Source organism: Anomaloglossus baeobatrachus, chromosome 12, assembly GCF_048569485.1.
Source record: "Anomaloglossus baeobatrachus isolate aAnoBae1 chromosome 12, aAnoBae1.hap1, whole genome shotgun sequence".
Lineage (NCBI taxonomy): Eukaryota > Metazoa > Chordata > Amphibia > Anura > Aromobatidae > Anomaloglossus > Anomaloglossus baeobatrachus.
The window spans coordinates 109,119,309-109,137,249 of NC_134364.1; the positions used below are offsets into that span (position 1 = coordinate 109,119,309).

Genomic DNA, 17,941 nt, shown 5'->3' on the forward strand with positions numbered 1-17,941 from the left:
TTAATGAGCGGCCGGCTTTTTCAAAAAAGGAAAAGCCGCCGGAGCAGTGTGAACGCCGTACAGCGCCGGTGATCGGGGATCGGTGAGTATGAGAGAGGGGGGGAAATCACCAGCAAATGAGGTGAGTAACGCGATCAGCTGAACTGTCACTGAGGTTACCCGCGGCCACCGCTGCATCCACCGCTGGATCCAGGTAACCTCAGTGACAGCTCAGCCGATCACACGGCTCTCTTCATTAGCTGCGTGCAGGTGACAGGAGCGGCTGTGTCTTCTGCTGCTCCTGTCACCTGCATGCAGCAGAGCTGGATGCGACGCTGGAGGACCGTGGATTACGCCGGACAAGGAGGGCTTTGTTGTGGGTAATAAATTGGTAATGAGGGAATTTGTTAGTGTTTTTTATTTCTAATAAAGGATTTTTCGAGTGTGTGTTTTTTAACTGTAATTTACAGATTAATCATGGAAGGTATCTCGGGGTGACGCCTGACATGATTAATCTTGGACTTATTGGCAGCTATGGGCTGCCAATAACTCCTTATTACCCCGATTTGCCAACGCACCAGGGCAAATCGGGAAGAGCCGGGTACAGTCCCAGATTTGTCGCATCTAATGTATGCGGCAATTCTGGGCGTCTGCTGGCTGATATTGTTAGGCTGGGGGGCTCCCCATAACGTGGGGCTCCCCATCCTGAGAATACCAGCCTGCAGCCGTATCGCTTTATCTGGCTGGTATTAAAAGAGGGGGGGACCGCACGCCGGATTTTTTAATTATTTATTTACACGGCACACAGAGCCGCGCGGCATTAAATGAAGTCGGGTGAAGTTCACCTGCTTTTTTGACACGTCCCCAACGACCAGCTAGTCGCTCTGCAGGTCCGGATCGCTGTTAGGTCGTTGGCCAGGTCTGCCTGTTTGACAGCTCACCAGAGACTTTGTAGCGATCCCGGCTAGGTTGAGATCGCAGGTTGGATCGCTAGAAAGTCTCAGTGTATAAACCCAGCTTTAGGGCTCATGTCCACTTGAGATTTTCAAGTGCGAATGCAATCCGATTAAAAATCGGATTGGACTCGCACCAATGTTAATCTATGGGCCAGTGTCCTTTTGATATTTTTTCCTCAGCTCTCATTGTGCGGAGGATCAAATCGCAGCATGCTGCGTATATCGCACCAGACTTGCCAATGCAAGTCTATGGGTGCGAGAAAAATATCGCAATACGGATGGCATATGCATGTCACACGGATCCTTGATGAAAAAATCTACACACTCGCAAAGCACTCGCATGAGTCTCACATGTCATACAGATGCTAGGTGAGAAAAAAAATGCAGACCGAACGCAGGACACTCGACTCACTTTTCTGGGCGAGTATCACAGACATTTTTTTAATCGCAAGTGGACATGAGCGCTTAATCTGTTCCTTTTGTATAAATGATACATGGTGCAATAGCCCTTCTTCATGCTACTATTGTTTGCTTCCACTCACGTTCTTGAAAACTTGTAATGAGATTTGACAAAGGGGAAAGAAATGAAGGAGCTTTCCACCAATTTATAACTGTGGACATGTCTCTGATGTGTCAAAAAGTGAAACAACTTTTCCGTAAACCCACTTTTACTTATATCATTTATTACAGTAACAATTTATACACATCTAACAATTCTTCATGAGTGAAGTTTACACGAAATGTAAGCAAATAAAACTACAAGACGACTACTTCTAAAAAACATTGAAAAATTATTTTCTATATATAAAAAAAACAAAAACAAAACAAAAACAAAACTTGGAAAAGAAATTAGAGATGTAATAGGTACTCAGATCTAACATGGACATCATTCATCTCCATTACATTTCTGCTGATGTTTAACAAAATTTGGTCTCTGGGCATATTTCTTTTTGCATTTACCGCAACTGAATGGCTTCTCCCCGGTGTGCCTCCGCCTATGTAAAACAAGGTGGGTGCTGTGCTTAAAGCCCACCCCACATTCTTCACATCGATAAGGTCTTTCCCCAGTATGGGTCCTTTGGTGGGTGATAAGGTGGGAACTGGTTGAAAAGCCTTTTCCACATTCAATACAAGCATAAGGTTTTATGCCTGTGTGGATTCTTTTGTGCGTAATGAGGTGGGAACTTTGAGTAAAACTTTTCTCACATCGGTCACAGACATACGGTTTCTCCCCGGTGTGGGTCCTCTGGTGAACAATTAGGTACGTAGTAATGCTGAAGGTTTTATCACATTCTGGACATTTATATGGTTTGATGCCGGTATGGCATCTCTGATGCTTCTTCAAAGTTGCAGAATCGGTGAAGCGTTTTTCACAGTCTGGACAGGCAAATGGTTTTTTCAGTGCATGGATTCTTTCATGTCTCCGCAGAAGAGACCGGAGTGTGAAACACTTATCACATTTCAAACAGATGAAGCGCGACACGTCTGTATGCAATTTCTGATGTTTGATCAGGTTTGATTTCTGCTTATACTTTTTGCCACATTCACTACAAGAGTAAAGGCCGGAAATCCCTGGTTCTAGAACAGAACTAAACTTGACTCGTAAACGTTTCTTCCTCTTAAGTTCTCTTACTTCATCATCAAAAAACGCTGAGTATTCTACTCTAACTCGGTCTCGAAAGTTGTACTGGCGTTTGGTGGTCACATTGTCCTCTTTTAATGAAATGCATGGATCTTCTTCCAAGTCATCCATCAAATGCACACCTTCTACCGTCATTCCATCAGGGGTAAACAACGATGTATTCAGCTCTTTTGTTTGCTTGTAAGAGGTATCTACAAAAAGGTATACACTGTGAGAACACAGTCAACCAAAACGTACGAGGGTCAAGACATACATTTGATATCAATAGAGATTCCGAAGATCATATTATATTTCATTACAACAATTAGGGATGAAGAGACACCAAACAAATCAAAGAATGTGTGTAGATGTAGCACTAGCTGGTCATTGAGAAGTCTAGCAGAGCTTGAGCACATAATAGAGATTTTATCAGAACTACAGCAAGAAGCCCAGTAAATGAATCACTCTGTTGCCTCAGATCAAGATAAACCTGACTGACAAGAATCCCTTTGAACCCCCTAAAAAACTATTTTAAAATTTAAATTCCAAAACTGTTAAGTTTGTGTTACGTTTAATTTCAAATGGGATTTCATAATTATATTAAAAATCAAAAAGTTCTTTACCGCCTTTGCAATTACGGTTTATCAAATTTTACAAATGTTCTGCTGTTTGCAATAAACCAAATCAAATAACACTTTAAATAGTTTAATAAGACTTTCTATAAATTCAACACTACATTTCACTTTTACTGACTAATGCGGTCTTAGAATTATTCTTCCCTTTCAAGATGAGCTTTATTTAGTAGTCTGGAGAGCTGCAAACATGATGCATAGGCAGACAAGAAATTCTGACAGCATTTTTGAGAAATCTTAGCCCATTTCTTCATGGGCAATTGTCTCCAGTTCACTAATATTCTTGGGATTATGTTCTGCAATTGCCTTTCTCAAATCCAACCAAATATTTTCTATTAGTTTTACAAGTCAAGTCACACAGTTACATCCACTGCAGAAGCTTGGAGGACTTCTTCTGAAATTAAGCATTGGTGGACTGATCATTTGGAAGGTATGACGATACTAAAGCTTCAACATAGAATAATGCTTTCTCCTGTCATTGCCCAATACTTGATTAAATCTATATAGTCCACACGCTGTAGATGTCCTGTTTTAGAGGAATCAAAGATGCATCACCAAGCCACAACTATATTTAAATGTAGATATCAAGACAGCACCATGCTTCACTATAGGCATCACCAAGCCACTGCCATTCTTTACTCTAGGCATTACTGGGCCATCACCATACCTCAATGTAGGAACCATTGAGCCAATTCAATGCTTTAATTTGGCATCATCGAGCCATCACCATGCTTCACTCAAGGCATGATATTCTTTTCAGTGTTTGCTTCATTCTTGCCCTTCCACATATTCTGCTAATCCATAGGCCCAAAACGATCCAGTTGTGTTTAATCACTCCAGAGAACAGAATCACAAAACTTCTGTGACCTTCATGCATGCTGCCAACAAATTTTACTGCAGGTGTTTTGCAGTCACTCAAGTAACGTTGACCATCTGGAACTCCTCTGGAACCAGGTGGAAGCTAGTGACAGATTCCTCTCTCTGCCACGTCCAGGTAAAAACTTTGAACTTGCGAACCATATTTTCAAATATATCTCTAGGAACATTAATGCCACGTTTGCAATCTGTGTGTGTCTTTTTCGTTGTTAATGCAAGTCAATGATCTCTCCAACTTTTTGGACTAATCTCTTGAGTCTAAGAATATTAGCAACCTGGAGGTTATTAATCATGAGGATTGAGCTAAAATTCTTAAGGAACACTAAGAGAAGCTGGTTGGCTATGAATCATATTTGTAGCAGGTCATAATAGCCAGAGTTGTTCTACTAAGTAGTAAAGAGTCGACTTCTGAAGATGTTACAGAATTCTGAGACTGCAATAGACAATAAAAGTGCCATTTTGTATTGAATTTGGAGAATTCACTTGTTAAGTTAGTTAAGGTGTGCTATTTTAATTGTTCATGTTTGGGTGGTTTATAGTAAATGGTAGAAATTTTGCTAATAAGGTCAGTTTGCAATGGGGGGTCAATCAATAAATTGCAACTGTAGATAGTTGATTTGACAGAAATAAGACAGATTCATCAAGTTCAAAGGCAGACATTGTACCTTCACTACAGCACTTTCAGAGCCTTTCACATTACTATTAACACATTAATAATATTACATTAACACATTACTATTAACACATTAGTACAACCCCTGACAAACATTGTGGACTCCCCTGGCTCTGAGGATGTTCATTTAGTTGTTTACTTTTGTTTAAAAAAAGCAAATCACAGACGGCACAAAACTAAAGTCATTTCGAATGGCAACTTTCTGGCTTTAAGAAACACTAAAAAAAAAAAAAACATGAAAACATTATGTGCTAGCCAGTAACGGTTAATTTTCAAGACCAAACAAGGGGGAAAAAAAATATGTAATCACCCTGTAAATTTTCATTCCAAAAACTAACATCTGCATCAAATAAGATCTGCTCGTTAATCTGCATCTAAAAAGGAGTGATCACATCTTGGAAAGCTGTTGCACCAAGTGGACTGACATGAATCATGGCTCCAACACGAGAGATGTCAATTGAAACAAAGGAGAGAATTATCAAACTCTTGAAAGAGGGTAAATCATCATGCAATGTTGCAAAAGATGTTGGTTGTTCACAGTCAGCTGTTTCTAAAATCTGGACCGAATACAAACAACATGGGAAGGTTGTTAAAGGCAAGCATACAAGTAGACCAAGGAAGAGATCAAAGCGTCAAGACAGGAAACAAAGCAATATGTCTCCAAAACAGGAAATGCACAATAAAACAAATGAGGAACGAATGGAAGGAAACTGGAGTCAATGTCTGTGTCCGAACTTTAAGAAACCGCCTAAAGGAAATGGGATTTACATACAGAAAAGCTAAACAATAAAAAGATGACTGCCTCAAGAGAACATGTACATTTCCACAGTCATTGATGATATGGGGCTGCATGTCAGGTAAAGGCACTGGGGAGATGGCTGTCATTACATTTTCAATAAATGCCCAAGTTTACATTGAAATTTTGGATACTTTTCTTATCCCATGAATTGAAAGGATGTTTGAGGAAATCATTTATCAACATGATAATGTATCCTGCCATAGAGCAGAAACTGTGAAAACATTCCTTGAAAGAAGACACATAAGGTCAATGACATGGCCTGCAAATAGTCCGGATCTCAATCCAATTGAAAATCTTTGGTGGAAGTTGAAAAAAATGGTCCATGACAAGGCTCCAACCTGCAAAGCTGATCTGGCAACAGCAATCAGAGAAAAGTGGAGCACCAGATTGATGAAGAGTACTGTTTGTCACTCATTAAGTCCATGCCTCAGAGACTGCAAGCTGCTATAAAAGCCAGAAGTGGTGCAACAAAATACTAGTGATGTGTTGGACTGTTCTTTTGTTTCTTTTAAAAGCCCCCATCACATCCATATTTTTTTCCTCATAATTGAGTGATTCCATAATTTTTCCCAGTTTGGTCTTGAAAAGTAACCGTTACTAGCTGCACATTATCTTTTCATGATTTTTTTTTTGTGTTTCTTAAAGCCAGAAAGTTGCCATTTGTAATGACTTTAGTTTGGTGCCACGTCTGAGATCTGCTTTTTTTTTTTTAAACAAAAGTAAACAACTGAATAAACATCCTCAGAGCCAGGTAAGTCCAGAATTATTGCCAGGGGTTGTAATATTGATGATCTTGATGGAGTAGCTTCTTGATCCTCGCCCTCTACATTTGTGTGAGGGGATTGGAAACATTGACAATCTTGATTGTGGAGCTACTTAATCCCTCTGTCTCATAAACAGGACTTTGCTACCATTCCTATTAATAAAGTTACATTACTATGCTGCATGCTGTAGCGGTTAAAAAAGAAAAAAAACAAACATATGTACTTCTCTTATCTGTGTACGAGCTATTGTTTACCGAAACTAAAGGGTTTATAGCTTTGTGTTTGACATTGGTACGACTCCTCTGTAGGCGCAGTGTAGACCGGCATGCTCCTCGCTGTGATTGACACCTCACAATCCATGCACAATCTCTACTGAGAGCCTGGTGTAGGAGGGGACAGCTCCCAGCTCTGCTAAACTCAATTCTGAGATAAAGTCAGAACGGCTTCACCATGTAATCTAAGTTAAGTATGGTTAGTTTCAGAATCTCTTTGCCTATATTATGCTGCTCACAGATTAAGTCATGAAAACCTGCTGAAAGATTCCCTTTAAGTCGTACATTTTTAATTTCCTATAATCAGTGGAAATTCTACTTATCTTGACTAAAGCAATGCCTTAAGTAATATCAATAAGAAAAGATCATTGTCAACCAGGAGATCTTTTGAACCTCTATTTGCAACATCTATTGGCCAATAACGAAGCCAAAATGGCAAGGTTAAGTAGAAACTTGCTAGGAAACTGAAAGTCTTGCCCATCCACATCATAGATTGAGTGGTCAGATGATCACTGGCTCTAAAGCCCTTAATACTTGTAAAAATGGATCAATACAATATCATCAATAAGTAGTTGATCTAAGCTTACATGTTAATAGGTAAGCGCTCAAATAGCGCACGCTGTCATCTTCTGTATTAAATATGGAGACGTTACAGTAGTTACGTCAGAAGCAAATGGGCCAATTCATTTTTTAGTTTGAGCTTTTCTGTCAAGTTTGAGGTTTTTCATTTGCACCTCTTTTTAACCCCTTCATGACCTGCCGTTTTAGCGCTTTTTGTTTTTTTTTTCTCTATTCTTCTTCCAAGAGACATAACTTATTTTTATTTTTCAGTCAATCTGGTCATGTGAGGGCTCGCTTTTTTGCGGAACGAGCTGTACTTTTAAATGAAACCATGAGTTTTACCATATAGTTACTGGAAAATGGCAAAAATAATTCCAAATGCGGAGAAATTGCCAAAAAAAAAGTGTGATTGCACTATTGTTTTTGAGATATTTTATTCGCACTGTTCACTATATTGTTAAACTGATGTTCCAGTGTGATGCCTCAGGCCGGTGCGAGTTCGTAGACACCAAACACGAATAGGATTATTTTTATCTAAAGGGTTAAAAATTAAATCAGACGTTTGTCCAGAAAAAAAAATGGTGTATGTTTTGCACCATTTTCCGTGACCCGTAGAGTTCTCATTTTTGGGAATCTACGTCTCAGATAGCTTTTTTTTTTTTGCGTCTCGAGCTGACGTTTTTAATGGCAACATTTTTGTGCAGATGCTACGTTTTGATCGTCTGTTATTGCATTTTACGCAAAATATGCTGAGACCAAAAAATGTAATTTTGGTGTTTGGAATTTTTTTAACGCTACACAGTTTACTGATCAGATTAATTGATGTTATATTTTGATAGCTCGGGCATATCTGAATGCGGCGATACCAAACGTGTGTATATTTTTCAATGGGGCGAAAGGAGGGTGATTTGAACTTATTTTTTTTCTATTTTTCAATTTTTTTTTTATTTTACTACTCTCCCTAGGGGACTAGAACGATCAGCAGTCTGATCGCTCATTCATTTCTCCCAATCAGGGCATCACCACTCCAACCGGAAGAAATCATCATCTCTTAAAACCGGCAGTACTCGGCTGCTTTTTAAAGGACCTGAGTCATGTGAGCTATAGGAGTCATCACATGACCCTGTACTACCATGATAACTACCTGTTCTCTTCACATGACTTCCGGTATCAGGCGGTGAGTAAACTTCTACCGCCATCGCCGTTAATATGGCGCTGTCACATCTTGACAGTGCCATTTAAGGGGTTAACAGGTATGGGTGGATAGTGATTCCAGTTGTACCTGCCAAGCACACGTCAGCTGTATAAATCAGATGAAATGTGCGCGGATCCCCAGATGCAGCCTGCAACAACAGGTGGGGGTTAACAATGACCGCAAGGACTTAATATTACTGCCGGTCGTTAAGGGGTTAAAATCCATTTTTTTTTTTACCCTTTTTTTTTTTTTTTTTTTTAAATTTACCATTTCTTCAAGAGCGGCTTATCTTCGCAAGAACAAAAGAATCAGCAGCCCAAAAAATTAAACATGTTGGAGCCATATCTTCTCCGAGAATCATTTGTCATGGACCTCTACAAATATTAGATTGTTGGCTGAGTCCACGATGTCGGTGGGTCCAGCCAACAGAAGCGTTAAGTATATGGGCTGGCATTTATACCCATGACAAATCTGCCTATATATTCATGTCTTCCATGAAGATTTTAGTGCAAATTTGCCAGCAAAGAATCTTTTCCTGAGCTATTACTCTGCAAATACATATTATTTTGCATCAAACATTTTTACCAGTGGAACACCATGGCTTATTTCAAATCCTACGTAATCAACAACTGTATTCGAAAAGGGTTTGCAAAGAAATAAATGGATGAAAATGGATTAAATAATTGATAGCCAAAACATTTATTTTCAGAGATAAAAACATTTTGACTGAAAAAGCAAATAGGGCAAAAAAACAGACGTACCAGGTGCTCAGATCTAACATGGACATCATTCATCTTCATGACATTTCTGCTGATGTTTAACAAAATTTGGTCTCTGGGCATATTTCTTTTTGCATTTATCACAGCTGAATGGCTTCTCCCCGGTGTGCTTCCGCCTATGTAAGACAAGGTGGGTGCTGTGCTTAAAGCCCACTCCACATTCTTCACATCGATAGGGTCTTTCCCCAGTATGGGTCCTTTGGTGGGTGATAAGGTGGGAACTGGTTGAAAAGCCTTTTCCGCATTCAATACAACCATAAGGTTTTACTCCTGTGTGGGTTCTTTTGTGTGTGATGAGGGAAGAACATTGAGCAAAACATTTCCCACATTTATCACAAATATAAGGTTTCTCCCCGGTGTGGGTTCTCTGGTGAACAATTAGGTAATTACTAATACTGAAGGTTTTATCACATTCTGGACATTTATATGGCTTGTATCCGGTATGCAGCCTCCGATGCTTATGCAAAGCTGAAGAATCGGTGTAGCGTTTTTCACAGTCCGGACAGGCAAATGGTTTACTCATTGTATGGGCTCTTTCATGTCTCCATAGAAGAGACCGGTGTGTGAAACACTTCTCACATTTCAAACAGATAAAGCGCGACACGTCTGTATGCAATTTGTGATGCTTGATCAGGTTTGATTTCAATTTATACTTTTTCCCACATTCACTACAAGAGTAAAGACCGGAAATCCCTGGCTCTAGTTTATCACTGCTCAATTTGACTCGTAAACGTTTCTTCTTGTTAAGTTCTCTTATTTCATCATCAAAAAATGCGGAGTATTCTACTCTAACTCGGTCTCGAAAGTTGTACTGGCGTTTGGTGGTCACATTGTCCTCTTTTGATGAACTGTGAAGATCTTCTTCCAAGTCATCCGTCAAATGCACACCTTCCACCGTCAACCCATCAGGTGTAAACAACGATCTATGCAGGTCATCCTTTCGTTTGTTGGAAGCATCTACAAAAGGTATACACTGTGAGAACCCGGTCAACCGAAAAGTAAAAGTCAAGACATACATTTGCTATAAATAGAGATTGCCAAGGTCATAGTATAAGTGACAACAAATTGAAATGGAGAGACCAAAAAATTCAATAGAGATAACTGGAACATTTACTTACATCACGTAATGATGTAAACTGAAGGTAACTTTGATATTCATTAGTACGGTTACAAGCAAATGAGTGCAAACTACACAGAACTAGCTCATCTTTGAGAAGACTAGCAAAGCTGCAGCACATTAGTTATTTTATCAAAACTACAGCAGTAAGCCCAGTAAATGATTCACAGGGAGAATCAAAGTACCTGTTGCTCTCAGATCCAGACTTGTGAATATGAAAACTTTGGGATAAAAGCCCCCGTCACATTTAACGACTTCCCAGCGATCCCAAAAACGATGCGACCTGATAAGGATCGCTGGTAAGTCGCTGGGAGGTCGCTGGTGAGATGTCACACAGTCAGATCTTACCAACGACGCAGTAACGATCAGCGACCTGTATAACGATCTCGGCAGGCGTTGGGACTGTGTTAGGAGGTCGCTGGTAGGCGTCAAACACAGTGATGCGTCCTGCCCAGCAGGACATCGCCTTTGAAGAAAATGGTCCCAACCATTCAGCAACGACTAGCGATCTCACAGCAGGGGCCTGATCGCTGGTAGGTGTCACACATAACGAGATCGCTGCTGCGTCACAGAAACGTTGACGCAACAAAGATCTCGTTAGCGATCTTGTGTGTGACGGGGCCTTAAAGGAACATTGTTGTGATAAATCTATCTTTTAGATAAATTCTTTGAAAGGTCTAGTTTCATAAAATTGGGGTCACTTGTGAGAGAGCTCCACTGATTAGGCAACTCAGGGGCTCTCCAAATGTGACCTAACATCCGCTAATGATTGCAGCCAAATTTGCGGTCAAGTGGTGCTCCTTCACTTCCGAGCTCTGCTATATGCACAAATAGCTGATTTGTACCACATATGAGATATCGGCGTACTCAGGAGACATTACACAATAAATTATATGGTGTTTTCTCCTGTTACTCTTAAAAACAAAAGATTTGGGGTTGAATTTACAATTTTATGGTAAAAATGTATTTTTTTATTTTCTCAGCTCAACGTTATAAAATTTTGTGACGCACCTATAAGTTCAAGGTGCTCAACAAACATCTAGATAAAATTCCATGAGCGTTCTAATTTCCAAAATGGGGTCACTTGTTGGGGAGCACCACTAGACATATGAGGGGCTCTCCAAACGTGACATGGCTTTCACTGATAATTGCAAATATTTTAGCGTTCAAAAAGTGAAATGGCGCTCTTTCCTTTCTGAGCCCTGACATGTGCCCAAAAGGTTGATTTCCAGCAAAATTGCATAATAAATTGTATGGTGCATTTTCTCTTGCTACTCCTGTTAAAATGTAAAATTGTACGGCTAAAGTAACATTTTTGTGGGAAAAAGTAAAATTTTCATTTTTTCCTTCGTTTCTTTAAAAGTTTCTGTGAAGCACGTAAAGGGTTAATAAACTTCTGGAATGTTGAGTACTTTGAGAGGTGCAGCTTTTAAAATGGTGTCACTTGTGTATTTTCTGTCACCTAGGCACCTCAGAGTCATTTCAAATGTGATGTGGTCCCTAAAAAATGGTTTTGAAAATTTTGTTGGACAAAAGAGAAATTGCTGATAAACTTTGAACTCTTCTAAATTCCTAGAAAAAAATGTTTCAAAGATTGGGCTGATGTAAAGTAGACATGTGGGAAATGTTATTTATTAACTATTTTGTGTGACATACTATTTTGTGTGATATAACTCTCTGGTTTAAGAGCATAAAAATTCAAAGTTTGAAAATTGTGAAATTTTCAAACTTTTTGCAAACTTTTTTATATTTTTTTTTCACAAATAAATGCAAAAAATATTGTCCTATATTTACCACAGTCATGAAGTATACTGTATTTTTCATTTTACAAGACGCACTGGATTATAAGATGCACCCCAAATTTAGAGATAAAAAAGGTATATAAAAAAATGGGGTCTGTCTTATAACTCTGATGTTGTTATACCGGAGGGGGCAGCAGCGGTGGTGGAGCGGGGTCATAGGAGGCAGAGGCAGTGCTGTGCTGGCAGCAGCGGGTCAGTGCTCACAGCAGCGGCGGGTTGTTGCTGGCGACGGCGGGTCAGTGCTGGCAGCAGAAGCTGCGGTGGTTGAGTGGTGGAGCAGGCCAGTGAGGCGAGTGTCCCAAATGTTCTGTCGACGGTCCGGGCTTCAAAGAAATGGCTCCTGGAGCAGCGCGTGCGCAGATGGAGCTCTCATGCAAGAGCTCCATCTGCGCACAAGCTGACTTCGGGCGTCATCATTTGAAGCCCGGATAACGGACAGACTATCTAACACATCCGCTGCACAACCACCGCAGCTTCCACTGCCAGCACAGCCACCGCAGTCCACAAAGTCAGCCGGCCAGCCGCACGCACAGAGAGAGGCAGCCGGCCGCCGGCACAGAGAGAGAGGCAGCCAGCCGCAACAGAGAGAGAGACAGCCAGCCGTCGGCACAGAGAGGCAGCCAGCCGCCGGCACAGAGAGAGAGGCAGCCAGCCGCCGGCACAGAGAGAGAGGCAGCCAGCCGCCGGCACAGAGAGAGAGGCAGCCAGCCGCCAGCACAGAGAGAGGCAGCCAGCCGCCGGCACAGGGAGGCAGCCAGCCGCCCTAACACCGACAGGCAACCGGCCGCCTGCAGAGAGAGCCACACAAGACAGCCCCCTGCCCCACTCTCGTTAAGCTATATTCGGATTTTAAGACGCACCCTTCATTTTCCTCCCAAATTTTTGGGAGGAAAAGTGTGTCTTATAATCCAAAAAATACGGTAATGTCACGACAAAACAATCTCTGAATGACTGGGACTTGATGAAGCATTTCGGAGTTAGAACCTCAAAGTGACACTGGTCAGAAATGAAAAATATTGGCCTGGTCACGAAGGCAACGACAGGCTCTGGCGCTAAAGGGTTAACAGAGATTTTCTTCTCCTGCGCTTTCCTGATACTTCAAAGAATCCATAGGGTCCTCCACATGCTGTAGATTTCCAGTTTCAGAGGAAGTAAAGAAAAGCAAACCTTAGAGCAGCTCCTGCTAATGCCATAGTTCACTGTAGGCCTCAATGAGCAATCATCATGCTTGAGCCATCATAAAGCTTCACAGTGGGCACAAATAAACCACCATCATTCTTCATTGCAGGCATCATCGAACAACCATCATGTCTCACTGTAGGCATCACCAAGAAACCGTCATTCTTCACTGCAGGCAAAACTGAGCCACCACCACCATGCTTCACAGTAGCTCTGGCCAACTGGTCCAGGAAGCCATTATCTATCCCCCATGAGATGGCTGGATTGTCATTGTAAATAAGCACTTGTACCTTGCCCCTCCCCCCCATCTCATTGTAGATTGTAAGCTCTCACGAGCAGGGTTGCCATTTTTCCCTTTAAATATTGTATCTTCTATAATTGTTACTTGTTTGTATATGTTTATGTATATGATATGTATATGTATCTGAGCCTCCTGAATTGTAAAGCGCTGTGGAATATGTTGGCGCTATAGAAATAAAGATTATTATTATTATATATTATTATTACCAAGGCACATCCATGATTTACAATTGGCATCAGAGAACCCCCATGTTTTACTGGCCGATAATAGCCAACCTCAGTTTAATGTATATAGATATGGGGGTGGATTTTATACCCCTGACAAACCTGCCTCAAAATCTTGGTCTTACATAAAGATTTTGATACAATTTTACACGAAAGAATGCTTCTCTGAGCTATTTCTCAGAGAACTCATATCAGTATTTTGCAACATTTATTTTTACCAGTAGAACACTATAGCCCATTGAAACAATTTAAAAGGTTCCAATCCTACCTAATACCCTCCCCCCCCCACTGTGCTCTAACAGGGTTTGTAAAGAAAAAAGTGGATGAAAACACTAAATAGTTGATATCTAAAGACATTTATTTTCAGAGATGAAAACATTTTGACTAAAAAAAACAAATGAGGCAAAAAAATACAGAAACAAGTATTCAGATCTAATATTGACATCATTTATTTCCATGACATTTCTTCTGATGTTTAAAAAAATGTGTTCTCTGGGAAAATTTATTTTTGCATTTATCACAGCTGTATGGCTTCTCCCCGGTGTGCCTCCGCCTATGTAAGACGAGGTGGGTGCTGTGCTTAAAGCCCAACCCACATTCTTCACATCGATAGGGTCTTTCCCCAGTATGGGTCCTTTGGTGGGTGATAAGGTGGGAACTAGTTGAAAAGCCTTTTCCGCATTCAATACAAGCATAAGGTTTTATGCCTGTGTGGGTTCTTTTGTGTGTAATAAGGTGGGAACTTTGAGTAAAACCTTTCTTACATCGATCACAGACATACGGTTTCTCCCCGGTGTGGGTTCTCTGGTGAACAATTAGGTAATTACTAATACTGAAGGTTTTATCACATTCTGGACATTTATATGGCTTGTATCCGGTATGCAGCCTCTGATGCTTATGCAAAGCTGAAGAATCTGTGTAGCGTTTTTCACAGTCCGGACAGGCAAATGGTTTACTCATTGTATGGGTTCTTTCATGTCTCCTCAGAAGAGACCGGTGTGTGAAACACTTATCACATTTCAAACAGCTAAAGCGCGACACGTCTGTATGCAATTTGTGGTGCTTGATCAGGTTTGATTTCTGCTTATACTTTTTTCCACATTCACTACAAGAGTAAAGACCGGAAATCCCTGGCTCTAGTTTATCATAACTAAACTTGACTCGTACACATTTCTTCTTCTTAAGTTCTCTTATTTCATCATCAAAAAATGCAGAGTATTCAACTCTAACTCGGTTTCGAAAATTGTACTGGCGTTTGGTGGTCACATTGTCCTCTTTTGATGAAATGTGAAGATCTTCTTCCAAGTCATCCATCAAATGCACACCTTCTACTGTCAACCCATCAGGTGTAAACAGCGATCTATGCAGGTCATCCATTCGTTTGTTGGAGGCATCTACAAAAGGTATACACTGTGAGAACCCGGTCAACCGAAAAGTAAAAGTCAAGACATACATTTGCTATGAATGGACAATGCCAAGACCATAGCATGAGTAGACAACAATTAAGGATAAAGAAAGACCAAATGGACTAAAGAGTTAAGCGATAACTAACATTTCCTTACGTCAAACTGCAGTCAACTTTGAAATACATTAGTACAGTTACAAGCAAATAAATGCAAACTACACAAAACTAGCTAATAATTGAGAAGACTAGCAAAGCTGCAGCACATTAAATAGTTATTTTATCAAAACTACAGCAGTAAGCCCAGTAAATGATACAGGGAGAATCAAGGTAACCTCAGATAATGCAGTATGACCTCAATCAAAATTATTCACACCCCTTCCCTTTACAAATTCAGTTCATCAAACTGTACATATTTTCGGCAGGTCATAACAAAGGAGCTAAATAGTTTAACAAAACCTATATAAAACATGTAATTTCTCCAATCTCAACACAAAATCTCACTTTTACTGACTAATAATCTCAGATTATTCTTCCCGTTCATGAGAAGCTTCTTTAGTATTTTGCAGAGCACCTTTAGCTGTTACGACCTGCTGTAAACATGACGCACTGACAAACTTCTGGCAGGGTTCCTGCCATCATCTGACTTCTTCAAAACCCACCAAATGTTTTCTATTGGGTTCAAGTCAAGCAACTGTGACAGCCATTCGAAAAACTTCCACGACTTCTTCGGAAACCAAACTTTGGTGAATTTTGAAGTATGTTTGGGATCTTTGTTTCTTTAGAAGGTCCAGTAATGTTGAAGCTTCAGTTTTTACACAGAAAACTTTTCTCTTGTAATTTTCTGATACTTGAATGAATTCATATGGTCCTGCCACATGTTGTAGGTTTCCAGTTTCAGAAGAAGTAAAAAACCTCAGAGCACCTGCTGCTACTTTTAAACTTCAATCAAGGCATCACTGAGCTATCGTCATGCCTTACAATAAGCATAACGGAATCCCTGAGGAGCATCCATGATTCACAATAGGCATCAGAGTCAATACCATGTTTTACTGTAAACAACACCTATTCAGTCTTATGCCTCAGTGTAGGCACTATTGAGCCAACTCAATGTTTCACTGTAGATATCACAGAGTTGCCAGCATACTTTACTGTAGGAAAGTTATTTTCAGTGTAGGCTTCATTCCTTCAACTCTAGACATGTCGATGATCCAGTGTCCTGAAATATTGCAGCTTTGTTTTACTGCTCCATAGGCAAGAATTCAAAAACTTGTGAAAGTTGAAAGTTATGTGAAGAAAATAAGTATTTAGGTATTTGATAAACTGTCAATGTTGCACGTTTTCCCACCTACAAATAATGGAGAGGTCTTTAATTTTTATTGTACATAAAATTCAACTGTTGCAGACAGATTCTCCTCAAAAAATCCAGAAAATAAAATTTTATGATTTTTAAATAAATAATTTGCATTTTATTGCATGAAATCAGTGTTTAATAGAATAGAAACCTTTACAATTAAAGGTCAGACATTTTCTGTAGTTTATGACCAAGTTTGTACACACCGCAACAGGGATTTTGACCCACTTCACCATACAGATCTTTCAGGTTTCGGGGCTGTCGCTGGGCAACAATGAGTTTCAGCTCCCTCCAAAGATTTTCTACTGGGTTAAGATCTGGAGACTGGCTAGGCCACTCCAGGACCTTGAAAAGCTTCTTACAAAGCCACTCAATTGCCCTTGCTGTGTGCTTCAGGTCATTGTCATTCTGGAAAACTAAGCCACGACCCTTCTTCAATGCTATTACTGAGGGAAGGAGGTTGTTGGCCAAAATCATGCGATACAAGATTCCATCCATCCTCCCTAAAATACGGACCAGACGTCCTGTACTCTGCAGAAAAGAACCTTAAGGTGTATTTCCACCCCATGCTTCACTGTTGGGACTGTGTTCTTGAGATTGTACTTGTCCTCCTTCCTCCAAACATAGCTCCTGGAGTTGATACCAAATAGTTATATTTTGGTCTCACCTAACCAGATTACCTTCTCCAATGCTTTCTCTAGTTCATCCAGATGGTCATTGGAGAACTTCAAACACATATGGATATGTGCTGGCCTGAACAGGGGGGCCTTGCGTACTCTGCAGGATTTTCATCCATGACATACTAATTTATTACCAACAGTAATTTTTGAGACTGTGGTACAAGCTCTTAGGTCATTGACCAGGTCCTCCCATCTAGTTCTGGGCTGATTCCTGATCTTTCTCAGAATCACCTTACCACACGAGGAGAGATCTTACCTGAAACCCCTGAACGAGTAAGATGAACAGTCATCCTGTGTTTCTTCCACTTACTAATAATTGCGCCAACAGTTGTTGCCTTTTCACCAAGCTGCTTACCTACTGGCCTGTAGCCCAACCCGGCTTTGTCCAAGTCTACAATTTTGACCCTGGTGTCCTTAGACAGCTCTTTGGTCTTGGCTATGGTGGAGATTGGAGTGTGATTGTGTGGACAAGTGTCTTTTATTAAGGTAATGGTTTCAAACAGGAGCAATCAATAAAAGGTATTGAGAACAGAGTAGGAGCTTCTTAAGGAAAAAAAAATATCAGCTCTGTGAGCCTGAATTCTTGCTGTTTGGTCAGTGATCAAACACTTGTTTAATGCAATAAATGCAAATTAATTATTTAAAAATACTACAATGGTTTTCTGGATTTTATTGGGGGAGGGGGATTCTGTCACAGTTGAATTGTACCAAAGATAAAAATTACATTTCTCTACATTCTACGTAGGTGGGAAAACTTGCAAAAACTGCAGTGTAT

At 40.3% G+C, this 17,941-nt stretch overlaps 2 protein-coding genes across 2 annotated transcripts in view; both read right to left on the reverse strand.

Annotated features, from left to right (window-relative positions):
* Nucleotides 1–1,624: 1,624 nt before the first annotated feature.
* LOC142258093 (uncharacterized) lies at nt 1,625–9,177 on the reverse strand. Its single transcript, XM_075330550.1, has 2 exons — nt 9,090–9,177; nt 1,625–2,768 (listed from the first exon to the last, which is right to left on the reverse strand). Exon 2 carries the CDS (start codon nt 2,710–2,712, stop codon nt 1,822–1,824), a length of 891 nt encoding a protein of 296 aa, XP_075186665.1. The 5' UTR covers nt 2,713–2,768; nt 9,090–9,177; the 3' UTR covers nt 1,625–1,821.
* A 4,985-nt stretch (nt 9,178–14,162) lies between these two features.
* The window catches only part of LOC142257668 (uncharacterized), a 41,464-nt gene continuing 37,685 nt past the window's right edge, over nt 14,163–17,941 (reverse strand). The window contains exon 8 of the mRNA XM_075329806.1: nt 14,163–15,140. Coding sequence (XP_075185921.1) covers nt 14,175–15,140 — 966 coding nt within the window. The 3' untranslated portion in view covers nt 14,163–14,174. The remainder of the gene's footprint in view (nt 15,141–17,941) is intronic.

Excerpts from the sequence above, each read along its gene's own strand:
- LOC142258093 (XM_075330550.1), bottom strand. The coding sequence starts at position 2,712 with ATGACGGTAGAAGGTGTGCATTTGATGGATGACTTGGAAGAAGATCCA.